Raw genomic sequence first — 22,471 nt, forward strand, 5'->3', positions numbered from 1 at the left:
TAAAACAGTTAGAGTTTAATTGCTGTTATATAGGGGAAATCTGAGTAGCATTGTAGGTACTCCACAATATGGAGAGTGATACTCAGTAATCTATTGTATTGGTTGGTCACCAAACATAACAAAAAGTTCAAGACAGTTGGAAAAGCATTCCAGGTGAAGCTAGTTGAGAGAATGCCAAGAGTGTGCAAAGCTGTCATCAAGTCAAAGGTGGTTATTTGAAGACTCTCAAATATAAAACCTATTTTGATTTGTTTAACACTTATTTGGTTACAACATGATTCCCTATGTGTTATTTCAGAGTTTTGATGCCTTCACTATTATTTTACAATCTAGAAAATAGTATGAATAAAGAAAAACCCTTGAATGAGTTCTATAACTTTTGACCGGTAGTGAACATGACCAGCATTGCCCATCCCCCACCAAAATGAGTTGACCCCCGAAAGTTGCTGTTCAGCACGTAGGCTTGTTTTGGTGGAAGACACATTCGAGCAAGCAAGGGATGGCCTTATTCTGCTGGACAGACACTTGTAAGTAGCAACATTGGATATGGGTATTGATTGTTGGTGTTACTGTTGTAGCTACAATGTGTAGTTATTGCTATAAATGTTAGTTACAAAGTACATTCAGGTTTCATAGAACGCCATTGTAGCTGGTGTAAATAGAAGCTTAGCCTTAAGAAAGGGAAGGAACATAAGCCACATCATAATGTGAACAAAACGTTCAGATTGAAATATATTCTATAACACTATGCATCTGACATGAGGAATATGGAATCCTGTCAGCTCTGTTTATGACATTTCCTTCGGTCAAGTAATCTTGAGTCAAAGATTGAGTATCTTGTTTTTCTATTTAGCACAAGTTGGGGAATCTTCTATCAACTACATTCCCTGTCCACTTTCATAAGTGATATAAACAACAAAATAAATCACTAATGAACATGTTCATTTTTGCATGTTGAAGTGTTCAATAGCATAACCACTTTGATGCGTATTTTATATTGTGTAGACCTGTGCTGGATTTATGGATTTTATTTGTTGCTTTTTGAATAATTCCTTTTTTAGATTTTACTTCAGGAAGGATGTTGAACCCCTGCTCGGATGAAACCTCTTTCCTGGATGAAACAATTGATCAGTCAATCTCCCTCCTGGCTGGCTGAGCTAGTGCTGTTTAGCCTATATTTTCCAGCCAATGCAAACACACCACTATTTAGGATATCTAGTTTATTCAAATGGTATACTGACTAGCAAATCCTGAACATGCTGCAAAGCAATTGTGGTCCCAAAGGGACCCGGTTTATTGTGTATGTAGACTACCTAGTGCTTTTTTTCATATTTTTCTATCTAGACATAACTACAAGACATTTACACAACTGTATTTATTTCTTTTTTCAGGAAAGATGAGCTCTGTGATGTGACCTATCTCCTGGATGAGAAAGAAGAGAAGTACTACTATTCACATCAGCTGTGTCCCTGACACATCAACAGGGCTGCAGTAGAACGAGTCGAGCGCTTCATGTTCCTCAGTGTCCAAATCACTAAGGTGTTACGGTAGTCCACACAGGAAGAATGAAGAAGGTGTGACAGTGCCTCTTCCCCTTCAGGAGGTTGAAAAGGTTTAGCGTTGAGGGCCCTCAAACCATCAAAAGGTTCTAAAGCTGTACCATTGACAGCTTCTTGACCGGATGTAACACGGCTTGGTATGACATGGCGCTAAAAGAGGGTGGTGCAGACAGCCCAGTACATCACTGGGTCCAAACTCCCTGCCATCCAGGACCTCTATATCAGGCGGTGTGAAAGGAAGGCCCAGAAAATCGTTAAAGACTCCAGCCACCCAAGCCATTGACTGTTCTCTCTGCATCTTCATGTCAAGTAGTACCGGTGCATCAAAACTGTCAAGCAGGCTCCTGAACAGCTTCTATCCCCAAGTCATAAAACTGCTAAATAGCTAACAAAATGGCTATATGGACTAATTGAGTTCATACACTCTCTCTATGCACACTCACTGACCCTCCAACACACACACAAACACACTTCATATTTTGCTCACACACACATAATATGCACATACATTTATACTGACTCTACACACACACACACACGCCCACTCACATACAATCATCATATATGCTGCTGCTACTCTGTTTATTATATATCATCCTGATGCCTAGTTACCTTACCCCTATACATATCTATCTCTATCACTCCAGTATCCTGGCACATTGTAAAAATGGTAAGGGAACTGACTGACCCTGTATACAGTATGCTTACTTACTTTCTCTTGATTCTCTTGATATTTCTACCTTAAGTTATTTTTAGTATTGTTATTGTTATTGATTACTGCACTCTTGTGTTTAGAGCTTGCAATAAAGGCATTTCACTGTACTTGTGACGCAAAATTAAAACTGAACTTGAAACTTGAAAAATGGTGTTAGGGCTGGAAAATCCCAATGCGGCAGTTTTAACATGACAAAATTGCAAACTAATATGCATTTGACACTTGCGCCTCCATAGCGCCAGCTGAAAATAGAGCACTATGTAAGGTGGCATCCGAAGACTGTTCCCAAAGGCTACTTTGATACTGGAGCAAAACTCACAATCTCTTTACTCAACATAATTCAAATCAATATGCATATTTGTCTATGGCTGTCTTTCCTACTTACTAAAACTGCATACTGTGTACTTATCAAACTTCCTACTATTTAGTATTCACTGTTTGGTAAAAATGTATGCAGTAAGAAACAAATATTAACATACTAAGAAAGCGTCATCTAATGTGTAATGGTGATTTGTTCATTTTTGTACAGGACATCCCCTATTCTGATTATTAGCTGTTGTCAAATACACGTGGGTGTGAAAAGACGATTCTCTTCCTCAATAGCAGTGGTGTAGTGGAGGGTATATGCAGGTATATGCCTCTCGGGCTTCCTTGCCAGCCGTGCTCGTGTTGCCAACTCCATTCTCCGGTATCCCTTCTCGCACTGTTCCAGAGAATCCCAGGCGGGCTCCGGCACTCTCCCTGAGTCGACCGACCACCTTTCCACCTCCTCCCAGGTTGTCTCATAGTCCAAATAGAACTGCTCACCTGTCCAGGAGTCCCTTTCACCACACTGCTTGGTCCTTTGGTGTTGGGTAGTTCTGTAATGGCTGTTGGAATGAATGGAGGACCAAGGTGCAGCGTGGTACGTGTTCATCTTTATTATTTGAACTGAACACTGATTAACAAAAATAACAAAGAGAATGAACGAAAACCGAAACAGTCCTGGCTGGTGCAGAAAGACACAAAACACAAAATAGAAAACATAGAACCCACAACATAGAATGCCCACCCCAACTCACGCCCTGACCAAACCAAAATAGAGACATAAAAGGATCTCTAAGGTCAGGGCGTGACAGGGTATTGTGTATACTCACTTCTTAATCCCCACTAATACTTATCAAAGTAATGTACTGGAGGTGTATGCCTATCATTTAGGGCTAATGGAACAGATCAGAATGTTTATCTTAAATAGTTGATAAACTATTATTTCTTCACATTTTAGGCACATCAATGTACACACGACAGTAAGCCTACACAGGAATGTTCCATTTCAAAACTCTATTCTATAATGCGCACAGCAGATGCAAGCGGTTTCATGGACAGAAATGCTAATATCCATTAGAAAGAGGGATTTAAAGATGCAACAACTTTCAAGGGTCACAAATATGATTAGGATAATTCCTTTGGCTTCTAGACAATGAAAGAAAGTTGAAAAGAAAACAATAGAACAGGAGAATGCATATGAGTTAGTCTTAATAAAAATAATTGCCTCCACATTTCAAAATTGTAGACCTCCACGAGTCTGGTTCATCCTTGGGAGCAATTTCCAAACGCCTGATGGTACCACGTTCATTTGTACAAACAATATAGCAAGTATAAACACCATGGGACCACTCAGCCATCAAACCGCTCAGGAAGGAGAAGCGTTCTGTCTCCTAGAGATTAACGTACTTTGGTGCGAAAAGTGCAAATCAATCCCAGAACAACAGCAAAGGACCTTGTGAAGATGCTGGAGGAAACAGGTAAAAAAGTATCTATATCCACAGTAAAACGAGTCCTATATTGACATAACCTGAAAGGCCACTCACCAAGGAAGAAGCCACTGCTCCAAAACCGCCACAAAAAAGTCAGACCACGGTTTGCAACTGCACATGGAGACAAAGTTCGTACTTTTTGGAGAAATGTTCTCTGGTCTGATGAAACAAAAATAGAACTGTTTGGCCATAATGACCATCGTTATGTTTGGAGGAAAAAGGGGGACGCTTGCAAGCCGAAGAACACCATCCCAACCGTGAAGCACGTGGGTGGCAGCATCATGTTGCGGGTGTGCTTTGCTGCAGGAGGGACTGGTGCACTTCACAAAATGGATGGCATCACGAGGATAGAAAATTATGTGGATATATTGAAGCAACATCTCAAGACATCAGTCTTGAGTTAAAGCTTGGTCACAAATGGGTCTTCCAAATGGACAATGACCCCAAGCATACTTACAAAGTTTTGGCAAAATGGCTTAAGGACAACAAAGTCAAGGTATTGGAGTGGCCATCACAAAGCCTTGACCTCCATCCCATAGAAAATGTGTGGGCAGAACTGAAAAGCGAGTGCGAGTAAGGAAAACTACAAACCTGTCTCAGTTACACCAGCTCTGTCAGGAGGAATGGGCCAAAATTCACCCAACTTATTGTGGAAGGCTAGTGGAACGCTACCCAAAACGTTTTATCCAAGTCAAACAATTTAAAGGTAATGCTACCCAATACTAATTGAGTGTATGTAAACTTCTGACCCACTGGGAATGTGATGAAAGAAATAAAAGCTGAAATAAATCATTCTCTCTACTATTATTCTGACATTTCACATTCTTAAAATAAAGTGGTGATCCTAACTGACCTAAGATAGGAAATTTTTACAAAGATTAAATGTCAGGAATTGTGAAAAACTGAGTTTAAATGTATTTGGCTAAGGTGTATGTAAACTTCCGACTTCGACTGTATATCTCACTGGTCATCCCCAAAGCCACCACCCCCTTTGGCCACCTTTCCTTACAGCTCTCTGCTGCCAATGACTGGAATGAATTGCAAAAATCGCTGAAGTTGGAGACTTATATCTCCCTCTAACTTTAAGCATCAGCTATCTGACCAGCTTACCGATCGCTGCAGCTGTACACAGCCCATCTGTAAATAGCCCATCGAATCTACCTATCTCATCCCCATATTGTTTAAAACTTTTTTGCTCTTTTGCGCACAAGTATTTCTACTTGCACATCATCATCTGCACATCTATAACTCCAGTGTTAATTTCTTCGCTACTATGTCCTATTTATTGCCTTACCTCCTTGCGCCATTTGCACACACTGTACATAGACTTTTTCTATTGTGTCATTGACTGTACGTTTGTTCCATGTGTAACTCTGTGTTGTTGTTTGTGTTGCACTACTTTGCTTTATGTTTATCTGCTACTGCCAGGTCGCAGTTGTAAATGAGAACGTTTTATCAACTGGCCTACCTGGTTAAATAAAGGTAAAATTTAAAAAAAGAAAGAATTCATATACTGTCCCTGCAAAAATGCCCGTTATATCTACTTCGATTTGAGTTTTATTCAATATTCACTCATTGTCTAATTAATCGCACTGCTTAAAATGTTTTGAAAGTCAAATGAAATTGACTGGGGAGTGGTTAAAGTAGTACTCTATTCTAATAAAATATGTTAAAAGTTCAATTAAATTTACAAGGAGGGACATTAGAGTACCCTACTAAACTCTACTGATATGTTGAAAGTGAAATGTCATTGACTAAGGAGCAATGTTAGAGTAGGTAGTGTTGTGCACTCGTAGAAAAAAGGGTTCCAAAGGGGTTCATCAGCTGTCCCCATAGGAGAACCCTTGGGATAACTGCTCAGGGGCAGAAAGACATATTTTTACTTTGTCACCTCGGGATTCGTTATGTTAGAGTAGTTAGAAATCTACTTAAATATGTTGAAAGTAAAATGATTAAGGAGCAATGTTACACTCCTCCAACCCCAATGGGAGTTTGCCACGGTGCAGGTTTAATTTAACTCCAGCCTCAGTAGTACTGAGTCAGATGGAATGATTGGGGAACAGGTGCACTTATTTTGGTGAAGGTCACAGACAAAGTCTGCAGCGGGAGAGCCCGGGCATTGGGAGGAAAGTGTGTGTGTGTGGATCAGCTTCGGCCATCGTTCTGAATCAAGGTGAGGCTCGATCAAACACCACAAGTTCTAGAGCCAGCGATCAACTGCAGTCAACCTCTGTAGCAGCAGAGCATCTGCTCAAACTCTCCTTTACAAGTCAAGGAGATGAAGGGTCTGTGCACGTTCTCCCTACTAATTTTCAGACTTCCGGGAGAATTTGGCAACATCTCAGTAGTGAGCCTTCTACTAATGATATTCATTGGGAAATAGTACAGGAAGCTTAAGTATATCTTTTAGGATACAGGATTTACTTAATTTTAAAGATAATTTGGGATTTGTCCATGTGAAATAGTCTTAAATTGTATGTGATGTCACTGTTGAAGAGGCACTACATAACATTTGCCTCTAGGGGTGCTCTTTAGGGGTCTCTTAAATAGACATATTGTCCAGAAATCACCTCATTGTATAGAAAGCAAACATTTGATGTACACAATTAGCAACTCCGTTGTGTATCCTTAAGGTGTAAACAGTGATTGACAAGAACCCAGATATAATGTAGCAACTGTGCAGACAGAGCAGAGTAAGAACACTTACAGCTCTCCATGGCGAAGATGGTGATGTTATGTATGGCGTTGACTTCTCTGTCCAGCGGCTTGGCAGTGCTGATGACACCGGTGGTGGCGTCAATGTTGAAGAAGCGCTCCAAGTCGGTGTTGCGGTCTATTGAGTACCTGGAGTTAGGTAGACAGGAGAGAGAGCCTATTGAAGAGGCTTCCTATCAAGGGCCAGATTCAACAACACCCGCCGTATAAACGCATTCTATGGACCATCTGTGGGCAATGCATTAATCAGGGATGCATACTGTACATTTATGCAGGCTATAATAAGGAGCAATCATACATCGAATGATGAAGGCTACAACTGATGCATACCATGTACATAACAAGCTGTTGAACAACCAGCAAATGTATTTGTCGTAGAAACACAAAATAGAACTGATCAAAAAAGTTCAAACAGTAACAGAGCATTGCGATTTAGAACTTGCTATGATGAATCCTTGCCACACCCTTACCTGATGGGACTGTTGGTGGAATCGGGGTCATGTGCGGACACCGTCCCGATGGTGGTGCCCACCTTTGCTGCCTCCGATATTAACATCTTGCTGAGCGGCAAGGAGAAGACAGGCGGCTCGTCCACGTTCTCCACGATGAGGCGCACTGTAGCTGTGTCGCTAAATGGGCCAAGGGAGAGGAATCGCAGGTCGATGTTTCTATTGGACACCTCGACACGTAGGGTGTAGCTCGACTTGGTCTCAAAGTCCAGGCCCTACCGATTTGAAAGGGAGAGAGAGATATTTATTGAAGGAAGTAGGGAAAGGAGGAGGGAGGGTCAGACTTTGGGCATGTCTGAATACCAGTACTTGAGTTCTAAATAGTAGCCTAGTTGGGAATGTGAAAATATAGTTAGTAAAATATTGTATGTAAAATTTTGACAATTTCGACAATTCTTTTGGCTTTTCATCTAGTATGAATTCGCTGCATGCTATTGAGGAAGAGAATCATCTTTTGGGACCGTATGTGTTTGACAACTGCTGATAATCACATAAAGGGATGTGCTGTACCAAAATGAAAATATAGCTGGAAACAACACAATTGTGCATTAGATGAAATAATATTTGTATGGATGATGTTGACATTTGTTTCTTACTGCATACGTTTTTATTAAATAGTATATTCTAAATCCACTATAATTGAGAATTTCAATAAGCATTTTTCTACGGCTGGCCATGCTTTCCACCTGGCTACTCCTACCCCGGTCAATAGCACTGCACCCCCCACAGCAACTCTCCCAAGCCTTCCCCATTTCTCTTTCTCCCGAATCCAGTCAGCTGATGTTCTGAAAGAGCTGAAAAATCTGGACCCCTACAATTCAGCCGGGCTAGACAATCTGGAGCCTTTCTTTCTAAAATGATCTGCAACCCCTATTACTAGCCTGTTCAACCTCTTTCATGTCGTCTGAGATTTCCAAAGATTGGAAAGCAGCTGCGGTCATCCCCCTCTTCAAAGGGGGGGACACTCTTGACCCAAACCGCTACAGACCTATATCTATCCTACCCTGCCTTTCTAAGATCTTCGAAAGTCAAGTCAACAAACAGATTACCGACCACTTCGAATCCCACCATACCTTCTCCGCTATGCAATCTGGTTTCAGAGCTGGTCATGGGTGCACATCAGCCACGCTCAAGGTCCTAAACGATATCTTAACCATCATCGATAAGAAACAATACCTCACAGCCGTATTCATTGACCTGGCCAAGGCTTTCGACTCTGTCAATCACCACATCCTCATCCGCGATAGCCTTGGTTTCTCAAATGATTGCCTCGCCTGGTTCACCAACTATTTCTCTGATAGAGTTCAGTGTGTCAAATTGGAGGGCCTGTTGTCCGGGCCTCTGCCAGTCTCTATGGGGGTGCCACAGGGTTCAATTCTTGGACCGACTCTCTTCTCTGTTTTCATCAATGATGTCGCTCTTGCTGCTGGTGAGTCTCTGATCCACCTCTACGCAGACAACACCATTATGTATACTTCTGGCCCTTCTTTGGACACTGTGTTAACAACCCTCCAGACGAGCTTCAATGCCATACAACTCTCCTTCCGTGGCCTCCAATTGCTCTTAAATACAAGTAAAACTAAATGCATGCTCCTCAACCGATCGCTGCCTGCACCTGCCCGCCCGTCCAACATCACTTCTCTGGATGGTTCTGTCTTAGAATATGTGGACGACTGTAAACTCTCCTTCCAGACTCACATTAAACATCTCCAATCCAAAGTTAAATCTAGAATTGGCTTCCTATTTCCCAACAAAGCCTCCTTCACTCATGCTGCCAAACATACCCTTGTAAAACTGACCATCCTACCGATCCGCGACGTCATTTACAAAATAGCCTCCAATACCCTACTCAATAAATTGGATGCAGTCTATCACAGTGCCATCCATTATGTCAGCAAAGGCCCATATACTACCCACCACTGCGACCTGTACGCTCTCGATGGCTGGCCCTTGCTTCAAACTCGTCGCCAAACCCACTGGCTCCAGGTAATCTACAAGATCCTGCTTGGTAAAGTTCCCCTTTATCTCAGCTCGCTGGTCACCATAGCAGCACCCACCTGTAGCATGCGCTCCAGCAGGTACAGTGCCTTGCGAAAGTATTCGGCCTTGTTGTCCTATGGACAGAGTCTCCCACCTCAGCTGTAGATCTCAGCAGTTCATCCAGAGTGATCATGGGCCTCTTGGCTGCATCTCTGATCAGTCTTCTCCTTGTATGAGCTGAAAGTTTAGAGGGACGGCCAGGTCTTGGTAGATTTGCAGTGGTCTGATACTCCTTCCATTTCAATATTATCGCTTGCACAGTGCTCCTTGGGATGTTTAAAGCTTGGGAAATCTTTTTGTATCCAAATCCGGGCTTTAAACTTCTTCACAACAGTATCTCGGACCTGCCTGGTGTGTTCCATGTTCTTCATGATGCTCTCTGCGCTTTTAACGGACCTCTGAGACTATCACAGTGCAGGTGCATTTATACGGAGACTTGATTACACACAGGTGGATTGTATTTATCATCATTAGTCATTTAGGTCTACATTGGATCATTCAGAGATCCTCACTGATCTTCTGGAGAGAGTTTGCTGCACTGAAAGTAAAGGGGCTGAATAGTTTTGCACGCCCAATTTTTCAGTTTTTGATTTGTTAAAAAAGTTTGAAATATCCAATAAATTTCGTTCCACTTCATGATTGTGTCCCACTTGTTGTTGATTCTTCACAAAATATACAGTTTTATATCTTTATGTTTGAAGCCTGAAATGTGGCAAAAGGTCGCAAAGTTCAAAGGGGCCGAATACTTTCGCAAGGCACTGTATATCTCTCTGGTCACCCCCAAAACCAATTCTTACTTTGGTTGCCTCGCCTTCCAGTTCTCTGCTGCCAATGACTGGAACGAACTACAAAAATCTCTGAAACTGGAAACACTTATCCCCCTCACTAGCTTTAAGCACCAGCTGTTTTGCACCCCCATTATTTATATTTCTACTTTGCACATTCTTCCACTGCAAATCTATCATTCCAGTGTTTATTTTTTTTACTTGCTATATTGTATTTACTTCGCCACCATGGCCTTTTTTAGCCTTTACCTCCCTTATCTCACCTCATTTGCTCACATTGCATATAGACTCATTTTTCTACTGTATTATTGACTGTATGTTTGTTTTACTCCATGTGTAACTCTGTGTTGTTGTTCGTGTTGAACTGCTTTGCTTTATCTTGGCCAGGTCGCAATTGCCTACCTGGTTAAATAAAGGTGAAATAAAAAAATAAATTCTAAATAGTATGTAGTATGATTACTACACAATTACTACACAATATGTAGGATGGATGGAAGGAATACAGTGCCGTGCAAAATCATTCATCCCCATTGGCATTTTTCCTATTTTGCTGCATTACAACCTGTAATTTAAATGGATTTTTATTTGGATTTCATATAAATGCTCATACACAAAATAGTCCTAAATGGTGAAGTGAAATGAAAAAAAGAACTTGTTTCAAAAACATTTAAAAAAGTGTAAAACTGAAAAGTGGTGTGTGCATATGCATTCCCCTCTTTGCTGTGAAGCCCCTAAATAACATCTGGTGCAACCAATTACCTTCAGAAGTCACATAATTAGTTTAAAAAAGTCCACCTGTGTGCACCTAAGTGTCCATCTAAGTCTCACGTGATCTGTCACATGATCTCAGTATATATACATACACCTGTTCTGAAAGGCCCCAGATTCTACAACTCCACTAAGCAAGGGGCACCATGAAGACCAAGGACCTCTCCAAACAGGTCAGGGACAAAGTTGTGGAGAAGTACAGATCAGGGTTGGGTTATAAAAAAATATCCAAAACTTTGAACATCCAACGGAGCACCATTAAATCCATTATTAAAAAATGGAAAGAACATGGCACCAAAACAAGCCTGCCAAGAGAGGGCCGCCCACCAAAACTCATGGACCAGGCAAGGAGGGCATTAATCAGAGAGGCAAAAAAGAGACCAAAGATAACCCTGAAGGAGCTGCAAAGATTCACAGCGGAGATTGGAGTATCTGTCCATAGGAAAACTTTAAGCCGTACACTCCACAGAGTTGGGCTTTATGGAAGAGTGGCCAGAAAAAAAAGCCATTGCTTAAAGAAACAAATAAGCAAACACGTTTTGTGTTTGCCTAAAGGCATGAGGGAGACTCCCCAAACATATGGAAGAAGGTACTCTGGTCAGATGAGACTAAAATTGAGCTTTTTGGCCATCAAAGAAAACGTTATGTCTGGCGCAAACCCAACACCTCTCATCACCCCGAAAATACCATCCCCACAGTGGTGCATGGTGGTGGCAGAATCAGGCTGTGTGGATGTTTTTCATCGGCAGGGACTGGGAAACTTGTCAGAATTGAAGGAATTGTGGATGGCGCTAAATACAGGGAAATTCTTGAGGGAAACCAGTTTCAGTCCTCCAGAGATTTGAGACTGGGACGGAGGTTCACCTTCCAGCAGGACAATGACCCTAAGCATACTTCTAAAGCAACACTCGAGTGGTTTAAGGGGAAACATTTAAATGTCTTGGAATGGCTAGGTCAAAGCCCAGAACTCAATCCAATTGAGAATCTGTGTTATGACTTAAAGGTTGCTGTAAACCAGCGGAAACCCATCCAACTTGAAGGAGCTGGAGCAGTTTTGTCTTGAAGAATGGGCAAGAATCCCAGTGGCTAGATGTGCAAAGCTTTTAGAGACATACCCCAAGAGACTTGGATCTGTAATTGCTGCAAAAGGTGGCTCTACAAAGTATTGACTTTGGGGGGGGTGAATAGTTATGCACGCTCAAGTTCTGTTTTTTCTCTCATTCCTCGTTTGTGTCACAAAAAAATATTTCAAAGTGATAGGCATGTTGTGTAAGTCAAATGATACAAACCCCCCCAAAAATAAATGTTCATACCAGGTTGTAAGGCAACAAAATAGGAAAAATTCCAAGGGGGGTGAATACTTTCGCAAGCCACTGAGGATTGAGAAAAGAGACAAAGGTTTTTTTAAATATGGAAGGGAGTAAATAAAAAAATAAGGAAGAGAGGGAGGGGAGAGAGAGAGATGAACGAGAGGGAAGGAAGGAAGTGAGGAACAATAGGAACAAGAAAAAAAATAATAAAATAAGTCCGCTAAAATCACAATAGATGAAGGCCTAGGGTTAAATTCATACCCTTTACTATTCTGATCTCATTTTGTCCACACATATACAATTGTTTTCTGAACCTTCTCAATCTCTGAACATTGCTGTCATATTGACTTACAGTACATAACTGTGGCAAGGCAAAATAGTGATCTTAAGACAAAGATACAAGACCCTGAAAATGTTTTCTGACGCACTCGCGCAACTCCTCATTTATTCATCCTGTCAAAGTTATGAAATTACTGCTTTTTAAGATATCAAATGCAAAGTATTGAGCATACACTCATTGTCTGTAAATAATTCAAATGGTAGAATAAAGCTAAAGAGATATTTTTTTATCTCCATCTCCATATTTTGTCAAAAGTCAAAAGCTTTATGATTAGGTTCAGAGAAACTTAAGAATCATTTAGAATTCAAATTCTTCAAATTCCAAGGGACATCTTACAGACTTTGGCCGTGTATGAATACCCATACTTGTGTTCTAAATCGAAGACTAATTGAATTTGGAAAAATATAATATCGTTTTATAGTATGTCAAATTTCTAAAATGTCATGTGCTTTAAATGCTAGGATGTCATACTCATTTTGGTTTTTCATCTAGTAGAATTCGCTGCAGGTTTCTGAGCAAGAGAATCGTGTTCTCAGACCCATGTGTGTTTTACAACAGCTTAAAATCAGATAAGAGGAGGTCTGTATCAACATGAACGAAGGGCGGGAAACAACAGAAGTGCGCATTTTGAACGCATTCTCCATATGGATGAGCCTAGTATGTAGATAATTGTTGCTTACTGCTTACATTTATACTAAACAGTACATTCTAAATGGTATGTAATATAATTAGTAGACAGTATGTAGTTTTAGTAAATAGTAGGGGGCAACAGGTAGCCTAGTGGTTAGAGTGGTGGGCCAGTAACCAAAAGGTTGCTGAATCAAATCCCTGATTTGTAAAAATCTGTCATTCTTTCCCTGAACAAGGCAGTTAACCCACTGTTCCCTGCTAAGACGTCATTGTAAATAAGAATTTGTTCTTAACTGACTTGTCTAGTTAATTAAAGGTTAATAATAAAGTAGGCAAGACAGATTTTGAACACAGTCTGAGGAGCTATGGTGTGTACCGGCTTTAGTTCCAGCCTAGTACTAACACACCTGTTTCACATAAGCCTGTGTCTCAATGGGAATTTCCTGGTTAAATTAAAAATGATTAGCTGTATCAGTTGTGTTATTGCCGGCGTGGAGCAAAGGCATGCACATAAAGTAGCAAACTGGGACCAGAGTTGGAAAAGCATTAGATTAAGGATCTGCATCTATAGAGTGTCCATGGACAAGAGTTACACGTCCATGGAATGTGTCAAACTCACTTGGAGATTTGAGTTGGTGTTGTTGTCGCTTTGACACCAACTCCAAACTCTGACTATGACACAACTTCCACTGTCCTAATACGGACACGTTATCTATTGGTCTTATAGGGTGTCCATGAGGACAGTGCAATACTATAGCAGACTATAGCAGACTATAGCAGGCTTCCTTAAAGGAAAGGTCTGCATTATACCTTTTGCAGAGTGATGTGGCCTTCCTGTGTGTCTCTGTCGGGGGTGATTCGGAACAACCCGAGGCCATCCCCATCCACAATCCTGTACTCCATCTCAGCATTGGGCCCCACATCCGAGTCTAGCGTCTTTATCTTGGCTACCACTGAGGCCACTGGCAGGGACTCAGACATGCTGAATTGATAACTTTCTACAGGTGAGAGAGAGACAGAGAGAAGAGGAAAATTATAAAAACAGCCCACACATACAAGTTATTGATGATACCATATTCCATCTTCGCTCTATGTCCACGCTCATCGCCCTGTTGCTAAATGAATGCTACCTGTTTCTGTTGTTATTTTTCTGTAGGGTTCCTCTACCCTGTGCAGATTGAGCTATATTAACTATTGTGTGAGTCTGACATGTCTGTGGATAGATTCCCACCACCATTTCCTTCTCAACCAACAACTTCTGGTTTGTGTCCACCCTGAGATTGGAAGGTTGGGAGCTCGATCCCTGGCTGAGTCATTAAAAAATCTATATATATTTAACCTTTATTTAACTGGACAAGTCAGTTAAGAACAAATTCTCATTTACAATGACGGCCTACCCCAGCCAAACCCAGATGACGCTCTGCCAATTGTGCGCAGCCCTATGGGACTCCCAATCACGGCCTGAATGTGATACAGCATGGAATCAAACCAGAGTCTGTAGTGACGCCTCTAGCACTGAGATGCAGTGCCTTAGACCGCAGCGCAACGCAGCCCAACAATGTTACACACATCTCAAGGAACCATGGAACCTTCAGGTTTGCAACTTCACTTTATTAAGTTTATTTGAAAGCGACAAAGCACATTAATCAACATTTCTGTGAACGTGCCAGATTTAGCCAGCCTGCTAATTTCACTTGAAGTCCATGGGCAGGTAGACAAAAGCATCCTCATTCTCCACAAGTCACTGGGATGGAGCTTTTTGATCTGAAAATACAGATATTTAGATGGGTCAACCCCTTCTCTATCACTCAATAATGCTGTTATAGCATTGTGTCAACACCGTCTTCTTAACAATGGCACCGCCTTTCATTAGGTAGCGATAAAAAAAGGGTTGTTGTAAAAATCCAGTAAAAATTGTATTTTCTAGTTGAGTAATGGTGTTCTGTGGTTGATTATGGTCCTGTAGATATAGTCTGGCCCCCAAAATACTGTATACAGTTTTATCAAAACAATGTCATTTTTGCCCTTATTAAAAATCAAACCCTCTCCTGTTTCTCTCTTGAGGCAGCTTGATGTACAAGTACACCCCCTGGACATAACTCTAGTCTATCGCAGAGCCTTACCCTCAGTCTATCTCCTTAATGCTGAGTGCCAAGCAGAGACACATCCGGTCACGTTTTTACAGTCTTTGGACTCCAGAGTGGTGCAGTTGTCTAAGGCACTGTGTCTCAGTGCTTGAGGCATCACTACAGACACCCTGGTTTGAATCCACAACCGGCCATGATTGGGAGTCCCATAGGGCGGTGCACAATTGGCCCAGCATCGTCCGGGATTGGCTGGTGTAGGTCGTCATTGTAAATAAGAACATGTTCTTAACTGACTTGCCTGGTTAAATAAATAAAAAATTGTGCAAACTGACTGAAAAGAAGGGCTTACTGCGAGAGAAGTGTGGTGGGTTGTCGTTGACGTCAGTGAGAGTCACCATGACGGAGGTGGTCCCAGAGAGTCCTCCCATCTGGCCCACCATGTCCTTGGCCTGGATGACCAACAGATACTGGTCCCGTGCCTCACGGTCCATATTGGGCAGAGCTGTCTTGACCACGCCTGAAAAAAAAGATTAAATAACACTTTACTTAGGGCATTCAGTTATAATATAACTTGGTACATCTTGGTATGTTTTTGAATCAACTTATGTTATGTCTTTTACGTGGCAATTTTTCAACATTCTTGAAATGACTGATTCATTTTTTACTCAGATTCTTTATAATATTATAGTAACTCATAAAAAAGAATAGACAAATCCCACTACGACTTGCCCAGCGTGCAAAATTTGGCACATTATGTAATACTTTTGTTTTTTTCTGGTTGTAAACTGGTTTTCAGGATGAGAAGACATCATGTGATTTACAACCAAGTGGTCTTTGTTACACTCCGAAATATAGAAAGAAAATGATGGCGAGATCAAGGCATCGTGAGAAATAAGTCATATTTTGGTTCTTATGATCTCGTCAGATCATTAGGTTAAAACCAGATAAAGATACATTTTTATGGTTGATTAAACGACATTAACAAAACCTCCTTAAACAACCAGTACACAACCTGACCACAACATAAAATACATCATAACGATGTCATTGCAACCTATTTTGCTTGCTGGGAAGAGTTTCTCCCCGGTATGACAATGACCATATGGTTGTATTCTAGAATAATCCTTGGCGAATGCGCCATCACCTCTCTGAGCCTTCAACTCATAACTCAGGAACGTTATTACAGTTTGTCCCCGTCGCCCATGGTCAGCACTCTGGTTCATGCATGCAGTACTCCACTCAAAGAATGATGAAATAAGAGGCAGCGCGTTAGGTTGTAAATGCTGTCCTTGATGGCAGAGGAGAGGCTTTTAATCTGGGAACAGACTACTGTACGTGTGCACCCTCCCTTACACTCAGTAACATCAGGATAACCATTATAAAACACAGTTTGAGTTGTATTAAGTGATAACTAGATAACAATTTCTACCTTTTGATAAAGTACCAGTCAAAAGTTTGGACACACCTACTCATTCCAGGGTTTTTCTTTATTTTTACTATTTACTACATTTTAGAATAATAGTGAAGACAAAAACTATGAAATAACTCATTTGGAATCATGTAGTAACCAAAAAAGTGTTTAACAAATCAAAATATATTTGAGATTCTTCAAAGTAGCCACCCTTTGCCTTGATGACAGCTTTGCACATTCTTGGCATTCTCTCAACCATACCATAGTTGTTTAGTAAACTGTTTAGTAAACTGATACATTAACTTGCTTGGCCATGCTGTAGGTTTATGTTTTGTTACATGCATTGTTTACTTTAATTTATGTGTAGTTGAATTTATTCCGCCACAGTTTGACTGTTGGCGGAATTTTGGACATGCTTTACTCATCTCATATGTATATACTGTATTCTATTCTACTGTATTTTAGTAAATGTCACTCCATCTAAAATGTATATATTTCTTAATTCCATTCTTTTTCTTTTAGATGTGTGTATTGTTGTGAATTGTTTGATACTACTGCACTGTTGGAGCTAGGAACACAAGCATTTCGCTACACCCGCAATAACATCTGCTAAATATGTGTATGTGACCGATAACATTTGATTTGATGTCATTTTGTTGTCTCAGCTTTATCGTGTATTACAGTGGCATATGAACTAATGGGTTATAGAGCAAACATTGCAATTATCACAACATAGGTTGTAACATGGCTTTAATCCTGGCTTGGCTTCCTCAGTGATTTTACCCACGTACCGTTACTGGGCAATTTTAAGAAATATTCAGTGATGTATTTATCTACAAACTGAAAATGTACAAAACATAAAACACTCAAATAAGCTTTCAATCAAATTGCCTTTTGTAAGTTTGAGGAAACTTGACTTTGCTGTGTAACATAATGTCAGAATTCTCCAAAATATCTCATATTTTAATATTGCAATCTAACAAACTATCCCTGCGGAGGTTTAATAATTTGTATGTAATTATGCGTATAAGACAGACAGCACAGAATGTGATGGGATGCTAGGTATCCCTATTTTGCACTTTTGCCTAAACCTGCTCCAGGGGTGCTTCACTGTGGCTGACTCTGGCTTCCAACACCTTGGGGTGTCCGTTGATCCAGCTTTTAGACAGTATACATACACCTCTGTGTGATTTGGTTTAATCCTCACCGGTCTTTGGTTCCACAGAGAAGTAGGGCTGGCCCTCGAGGATACTGTAGATCACCCTGGCACTGTTTCCATATGTGGGGTCATCTGCATCTGTTGCCACCACCGTCACCACAGATGTGCCTGTAATGACAAATCATTTGGTCATAAAAACAACTGAAAAGCCTGTTTCACCATTTATTTTTTTCTTCAAGCGTTGTAGTTGAACAGACAGGATCATGTAGGTAGACAGAGAAATGCTGATCATTGTTTTGTCGAAGTAGCTGTGGAACCAGGATTTGATCCCATGGGGGCGCGGATGAATAGTGATCGTGGTGGTGTTCTCCACTAGACGAAAGGCCAGAAGTAGGGTTGTAGTGATAATGTATTGCATGGTGTAGGCTAGAGTTGGTCTTGCGTTTCAATTCAATGTGTTACTTTTTATTTTATTTTACTAGGCAAGTCAGTTAAGAACAAATTCTTATTTTCAATGACAGCCTAGGAACAGTGGGTTAACTGCCTTGTTCAGGGACAGAACAACAGATTTTGACCTTGTCAGCTTTGGGATTCTATCTTGCAACCTTTCAGTTAATAGTCCAATGCTCTACCCACTAGGCTACCTGCCGCCCCGTTCTCATGAGCCTGGTTTGTGAGGTGTGCTTTGAAAATCAGCCCAAACTTTGCTATTTCAAACTGCTTCAAAACACAGCTTTGCTAATATGAAACTTGTGATAAAGCCTGCTTATGTTTAATAAACATTTTGAACATGATCCTAATTAAAACACATGGACACTAATAGTTGTTTTGTGAATTTATCATTTCCGCCATGCCCTGAATCGGGAAGAACAACAAGTTTCAAGACAGCCCACACGGAAGCTACCACAGACATACAGTACATTTGCGGGTTTTGATTGCATGCATGTGTTTTTTCCATTTGCATTGGTATACACATACTCACACAGTTCCAAGACATGATGCATTCCCCAACATACAATATCAGCATATAAAATGTCACCCAATCACTACCTTGGTGGTTCAACTGGCCTTCAGTAATTCAACTGCAATTCTTCAGCACAATCGATTCAGTCACAAGGGGACAATTTCAGCCAGCTATAGTGGCTACTCAAATGTATTGGTAGAATCTTGAATTCAGTTAAATAAGTCCCCCCCGGTCCCTTTCTCCTCATGATTGGGAAGGCCGCCTCCTTTCCCGGTTGTTTAATGGCTTCACAGCCGGCTGCTCTTTCACTATATCTTGGTCAAGGTACAATTCAATGGCTCTCTATGAAGACAAAAGTCTACTTTTCGACGCTTCTTGTATTTTTTTCTGGCACTCTTTTTTATGTTTTTGCCCTTTGACTGCCAATTGTGGCTTTGAACATATTTATTTCATAAGGGATACAGAGATGTCACCACTGTGTTACTTTGGTGGCACTTAAAGGGAAAATTGGGGGAACATATTTGACCTTTACGGTAAAATGTAAAAACATTGACCAAAGTTACTGGAATCTTCAGGAATTTAGGTAATTAACAGAAAATCTATAACAATCTACCGTAACTTTGGTAATTTATACTTGAATGTATAAAAGAGAATGTTGCAAAAGAGAATGTGTTCTCAGTCAATTTACCTGGTAGAATAAGGGTTAAATAAAAATGAAAATACTATAGCCGGCATATTTCGGATTTCTTTCTACGTGCCATCTCAATAGTCACAGTAAATTGTCTTGAGAAGCATTACTGCAAACAAGCTATTAATTACCAAATTAAACAAATAGTTATCTTAATCAGATCCATTCACACTACATGACCAAAAGTATGTGGACACTCGTCAAAACTTTATATGGAGTTTGTCCTCCCTTTGCTGCTATAATAGCCTCCAATCTACTGGGAAGGCTTTCCACTAGATGTTGGAACATTGTTGCATGGACTTGCTTCCAATGAGCCACAAGAGCATGAGCGAGGTCGGACACTGATGTTGAGCGATTAGGCCTGGCTTGCAGTCAGCATTCTAATTCATCCCAAAGGTGTTCGATGGGGTTGACGTCAGTGTTCTGTGGAGGCCAGTCAAGTTCTTCCACACCGATCTCGACAAACCATTTCATTTTTGCTTGGACCTCGCTTTGTGCACGGGGCATTGTCATGCTGAAACAGGAAAGGACCTTTCCCAATTTGTTTCCACAAAGTTGGAAGCACTGAATAGTCTAGAATGTCATTGTATGTTGTACGGTTAAGATTTCTCATCACTGGAAATAAGGGGCCTAGCCCGAACCATGAAAAACAGTCCCAGACATTATTACTCCTCCACCAAATGGTACAGTTGGGACTACAACTACAGCGTTCTCCTGGCATCCGCCAAACCCAGATTAGTCCGATGGACTGCCAGATGGTGAAGCATGATGCATTACTCCAGAGAAAGCGTTTCCACTGCTCCAAAGTCCAATGGCGGCAAGCTTTACAATGGCGGTGACTCCAGCCAATGCTTGACATTGCGTATGGTGATCTTAGGCTTGTGTGCAGCTGATCGGCCATGGAAACCCATTTCCTGACGCTCCCGATAAACAGATATTGTGCTGACGTTGCTTCCCGTTCGGTTGCTACAGACAATTTTGTGAGGAGACCAATTTTCGGGATGTCTCATGGTCTGACAAATACCACTCTAGCTCTGTCACCTTTCACCGTAGATGCGGAAGTGTGATTCATAAGCATCCGATGCAAAAGCATCCAAGATATCTCTATCTTAAACTGACAGTGATGGTGATTTTTTTAATGCTAATTAGATTCCCGCTGGTGCGTGGACATCAACTCTATGGGGTAAAAAAAGGTAAGGGCATTGATCAGAAAACCAGTCAGTATCTGGCATAACTACCATGTGCCTCATGCAGTGTGACACATCTCCTTTGCATAGAGTTGATCAGGCTGTTGATTGTGGCCTGTGTAATGTTGTACCACTCCTTTTCAATGGCTTTGCGAGGTTGCTGGATATTGGAGGGAACTGAAACAAGCTGTTGACACGTCGATCCAGAGCATCCTAAACTTGCTCAATAGGTGACATGTCTAGTGAGTATGCAGGCCATGGAAGAATTGGGACATTTTCAGCTTCCAGGAATTGTGTATAGATCCTTGGGAAATGGGGCCATTCATTATCATCCTGAACTATGAGATGTTGGCGGCGGATGAATTGCACGACAATGGACCCCAGGATCTTGTCACTGTGTCTCTGTGCATTCAAATTGCCATCGATAAAACAAAACAGTGTTCGTTGTCCGTAGCTTATGCCTGCCCATACCATAACCCCACCGCCACCATGGGGGCACTCTGTTCGGTTCTGCAAACCCACAGTTTCATCAGCTGTCCGGTTGGCTGGTCTCAGATGAACTCGCAGGTGAAGAAGTTGGATGTGGAGGTCTTGGGCTGGCGTGGTTACACATGGTCAGCAGTTGCAAGGCAGTTACCAAATTCTCTAAAACAACATTGGAGGTATCTTATGGTAGAGAAATTAACATCCAGTTCTCTGGTAACAGCTCTGGTGGACATTACTGCAGTCAAAATGCCAATTGCACGCTCCCTCAAAACTTGAGACATCTGTGGAATTGTGCTGTGTGACAAAACTGTACATTTTAGAGTGCCGTTTTATTGTCCCCAGCACAAGGTGCAGCTGTGTAAGGATCAGGCTGTTTAATCAGCTTCTTGATATGCCACACCTGTCAGGTGGATGGATTATCTTGGCAAAGGAGAAATGCTCACTTACAAGGATGTCAATGCATGTGTGCAAAGAATTTGAGAGCAATAAGTGTTTTATGTGTATTGAACATTTCTGGGATCTTTTTTTTCAGCTCATGAAACATGGGACTAACACTTTACATGTTGCGTTCATATTTTTGTCCAGTGTAGTAAGAAAGTTGCTACACAGTGTATGCCTATTGCTTGTCACCCACTACGCATTTTTTGCACCATTCCATAGGACTTCCCAGCAGGAAAAACTGGTTGAAATTAGATGGTTGAAATTAGATAACTCCAACTAAAAACAGTTTTTGCTCGGTTTTGCCAGCTGGGTTGATGTCACTTAATGTTACTCACCCACTGGGGACATCTCGGGGACCCTGGCTGAGTAGGGCCCATTCAGGAACTTGGGCTCATTGTCATTAATATCCTGGACCTTGATGACAAACTCGGACTCAGGCTCCACGGGCAGGTTGTTTTCGCGATTCCTGGCCTGAGCCCGGAGTGTGTAGTAAGCCTGCTCCTCGCGATCCAGACGCTTGGTGGCATGGATATCACCAGTGTTCTCGTCAATGGTGAATATGGAGGTAGCTCCCTGGCCATTGAGCACGTACTTCACCTGCCCTTCACCCTTATCCACATCCGAGTGCAGCTACAGGGATAGAGATGAGGTTATATTACAAAATAAAACAGCTTTATTTTCCATTTGTCACAATGGAAAGTGGTCCTCTGCTCTGCACTCAATAACACCCCCCAGACAACTAAACAAACACATTTTGAGGTTGTGGGAGTCAGATAGTTATTGAGACAATATCAAAGATGACACTTTACATGTCTTTGTGTTCATAGTTTGAGTTTGAGTTTATTTAATTTTTATAGGGACAGTGCACATTAATCAACTTT

At 41.3% G+C, this 22,471-nt stretch overlaps 1 protein-coding gene across 1 annotated transcript in view; it reads right to left on the reverse strand.

Moving 5' to 3' along the window:
- LOC110529987 (cadherin-7-like) overlaps positions 1-22,471 on the reverse strand; it is a 167,387-nt gene that overhangs the window by 79,128 nt on the left and 65,788 nt on the right. The window contains exons 3-8 of the mRNA XM_021612703.2: positions 21,926-22,220; positions 17,873-17,992; positions 15,604-15,771; positions 13,978-14,165; positions 7,256-7,509; positions 6,778-6,914 (exon numbers count right to left, since the gene is read on the reverse strand). Coding sequence (XP_021468378.2) covers positions 6,778-6,914; positions 7,256-7,509; positions 13,978-14,165; positions 15,604-15,771; positions 17,873-17,992; positions 21,926-22,220 — 1,162 coding nt within the window. The remainder of the gene's footprint in view (positions 1-6,777; positions 6,915-7,255; positions 7,510-13,977; positions 14,166-15,603; positions 15,772-17,872; positions 17,993-21,925; positions 22,221-22,471) is intronic.

This window comes from Oncorhynchus mykiss, chromosome 8, assembly GCF_013265735.2.
Source record: "Oncorhynchus mykiss isolate Arlee chromosome 8, USDA_OmykA_1.1, whole genome shotgun sequence".
Taxonomy (NCBI): domain Eukaryota; kingdom Metazoa; phylum Chordata; class Actinopteri; order Salmoniformes; family Salmonidae; genus Oncorhynchus; species Oncorhynchus mykiss.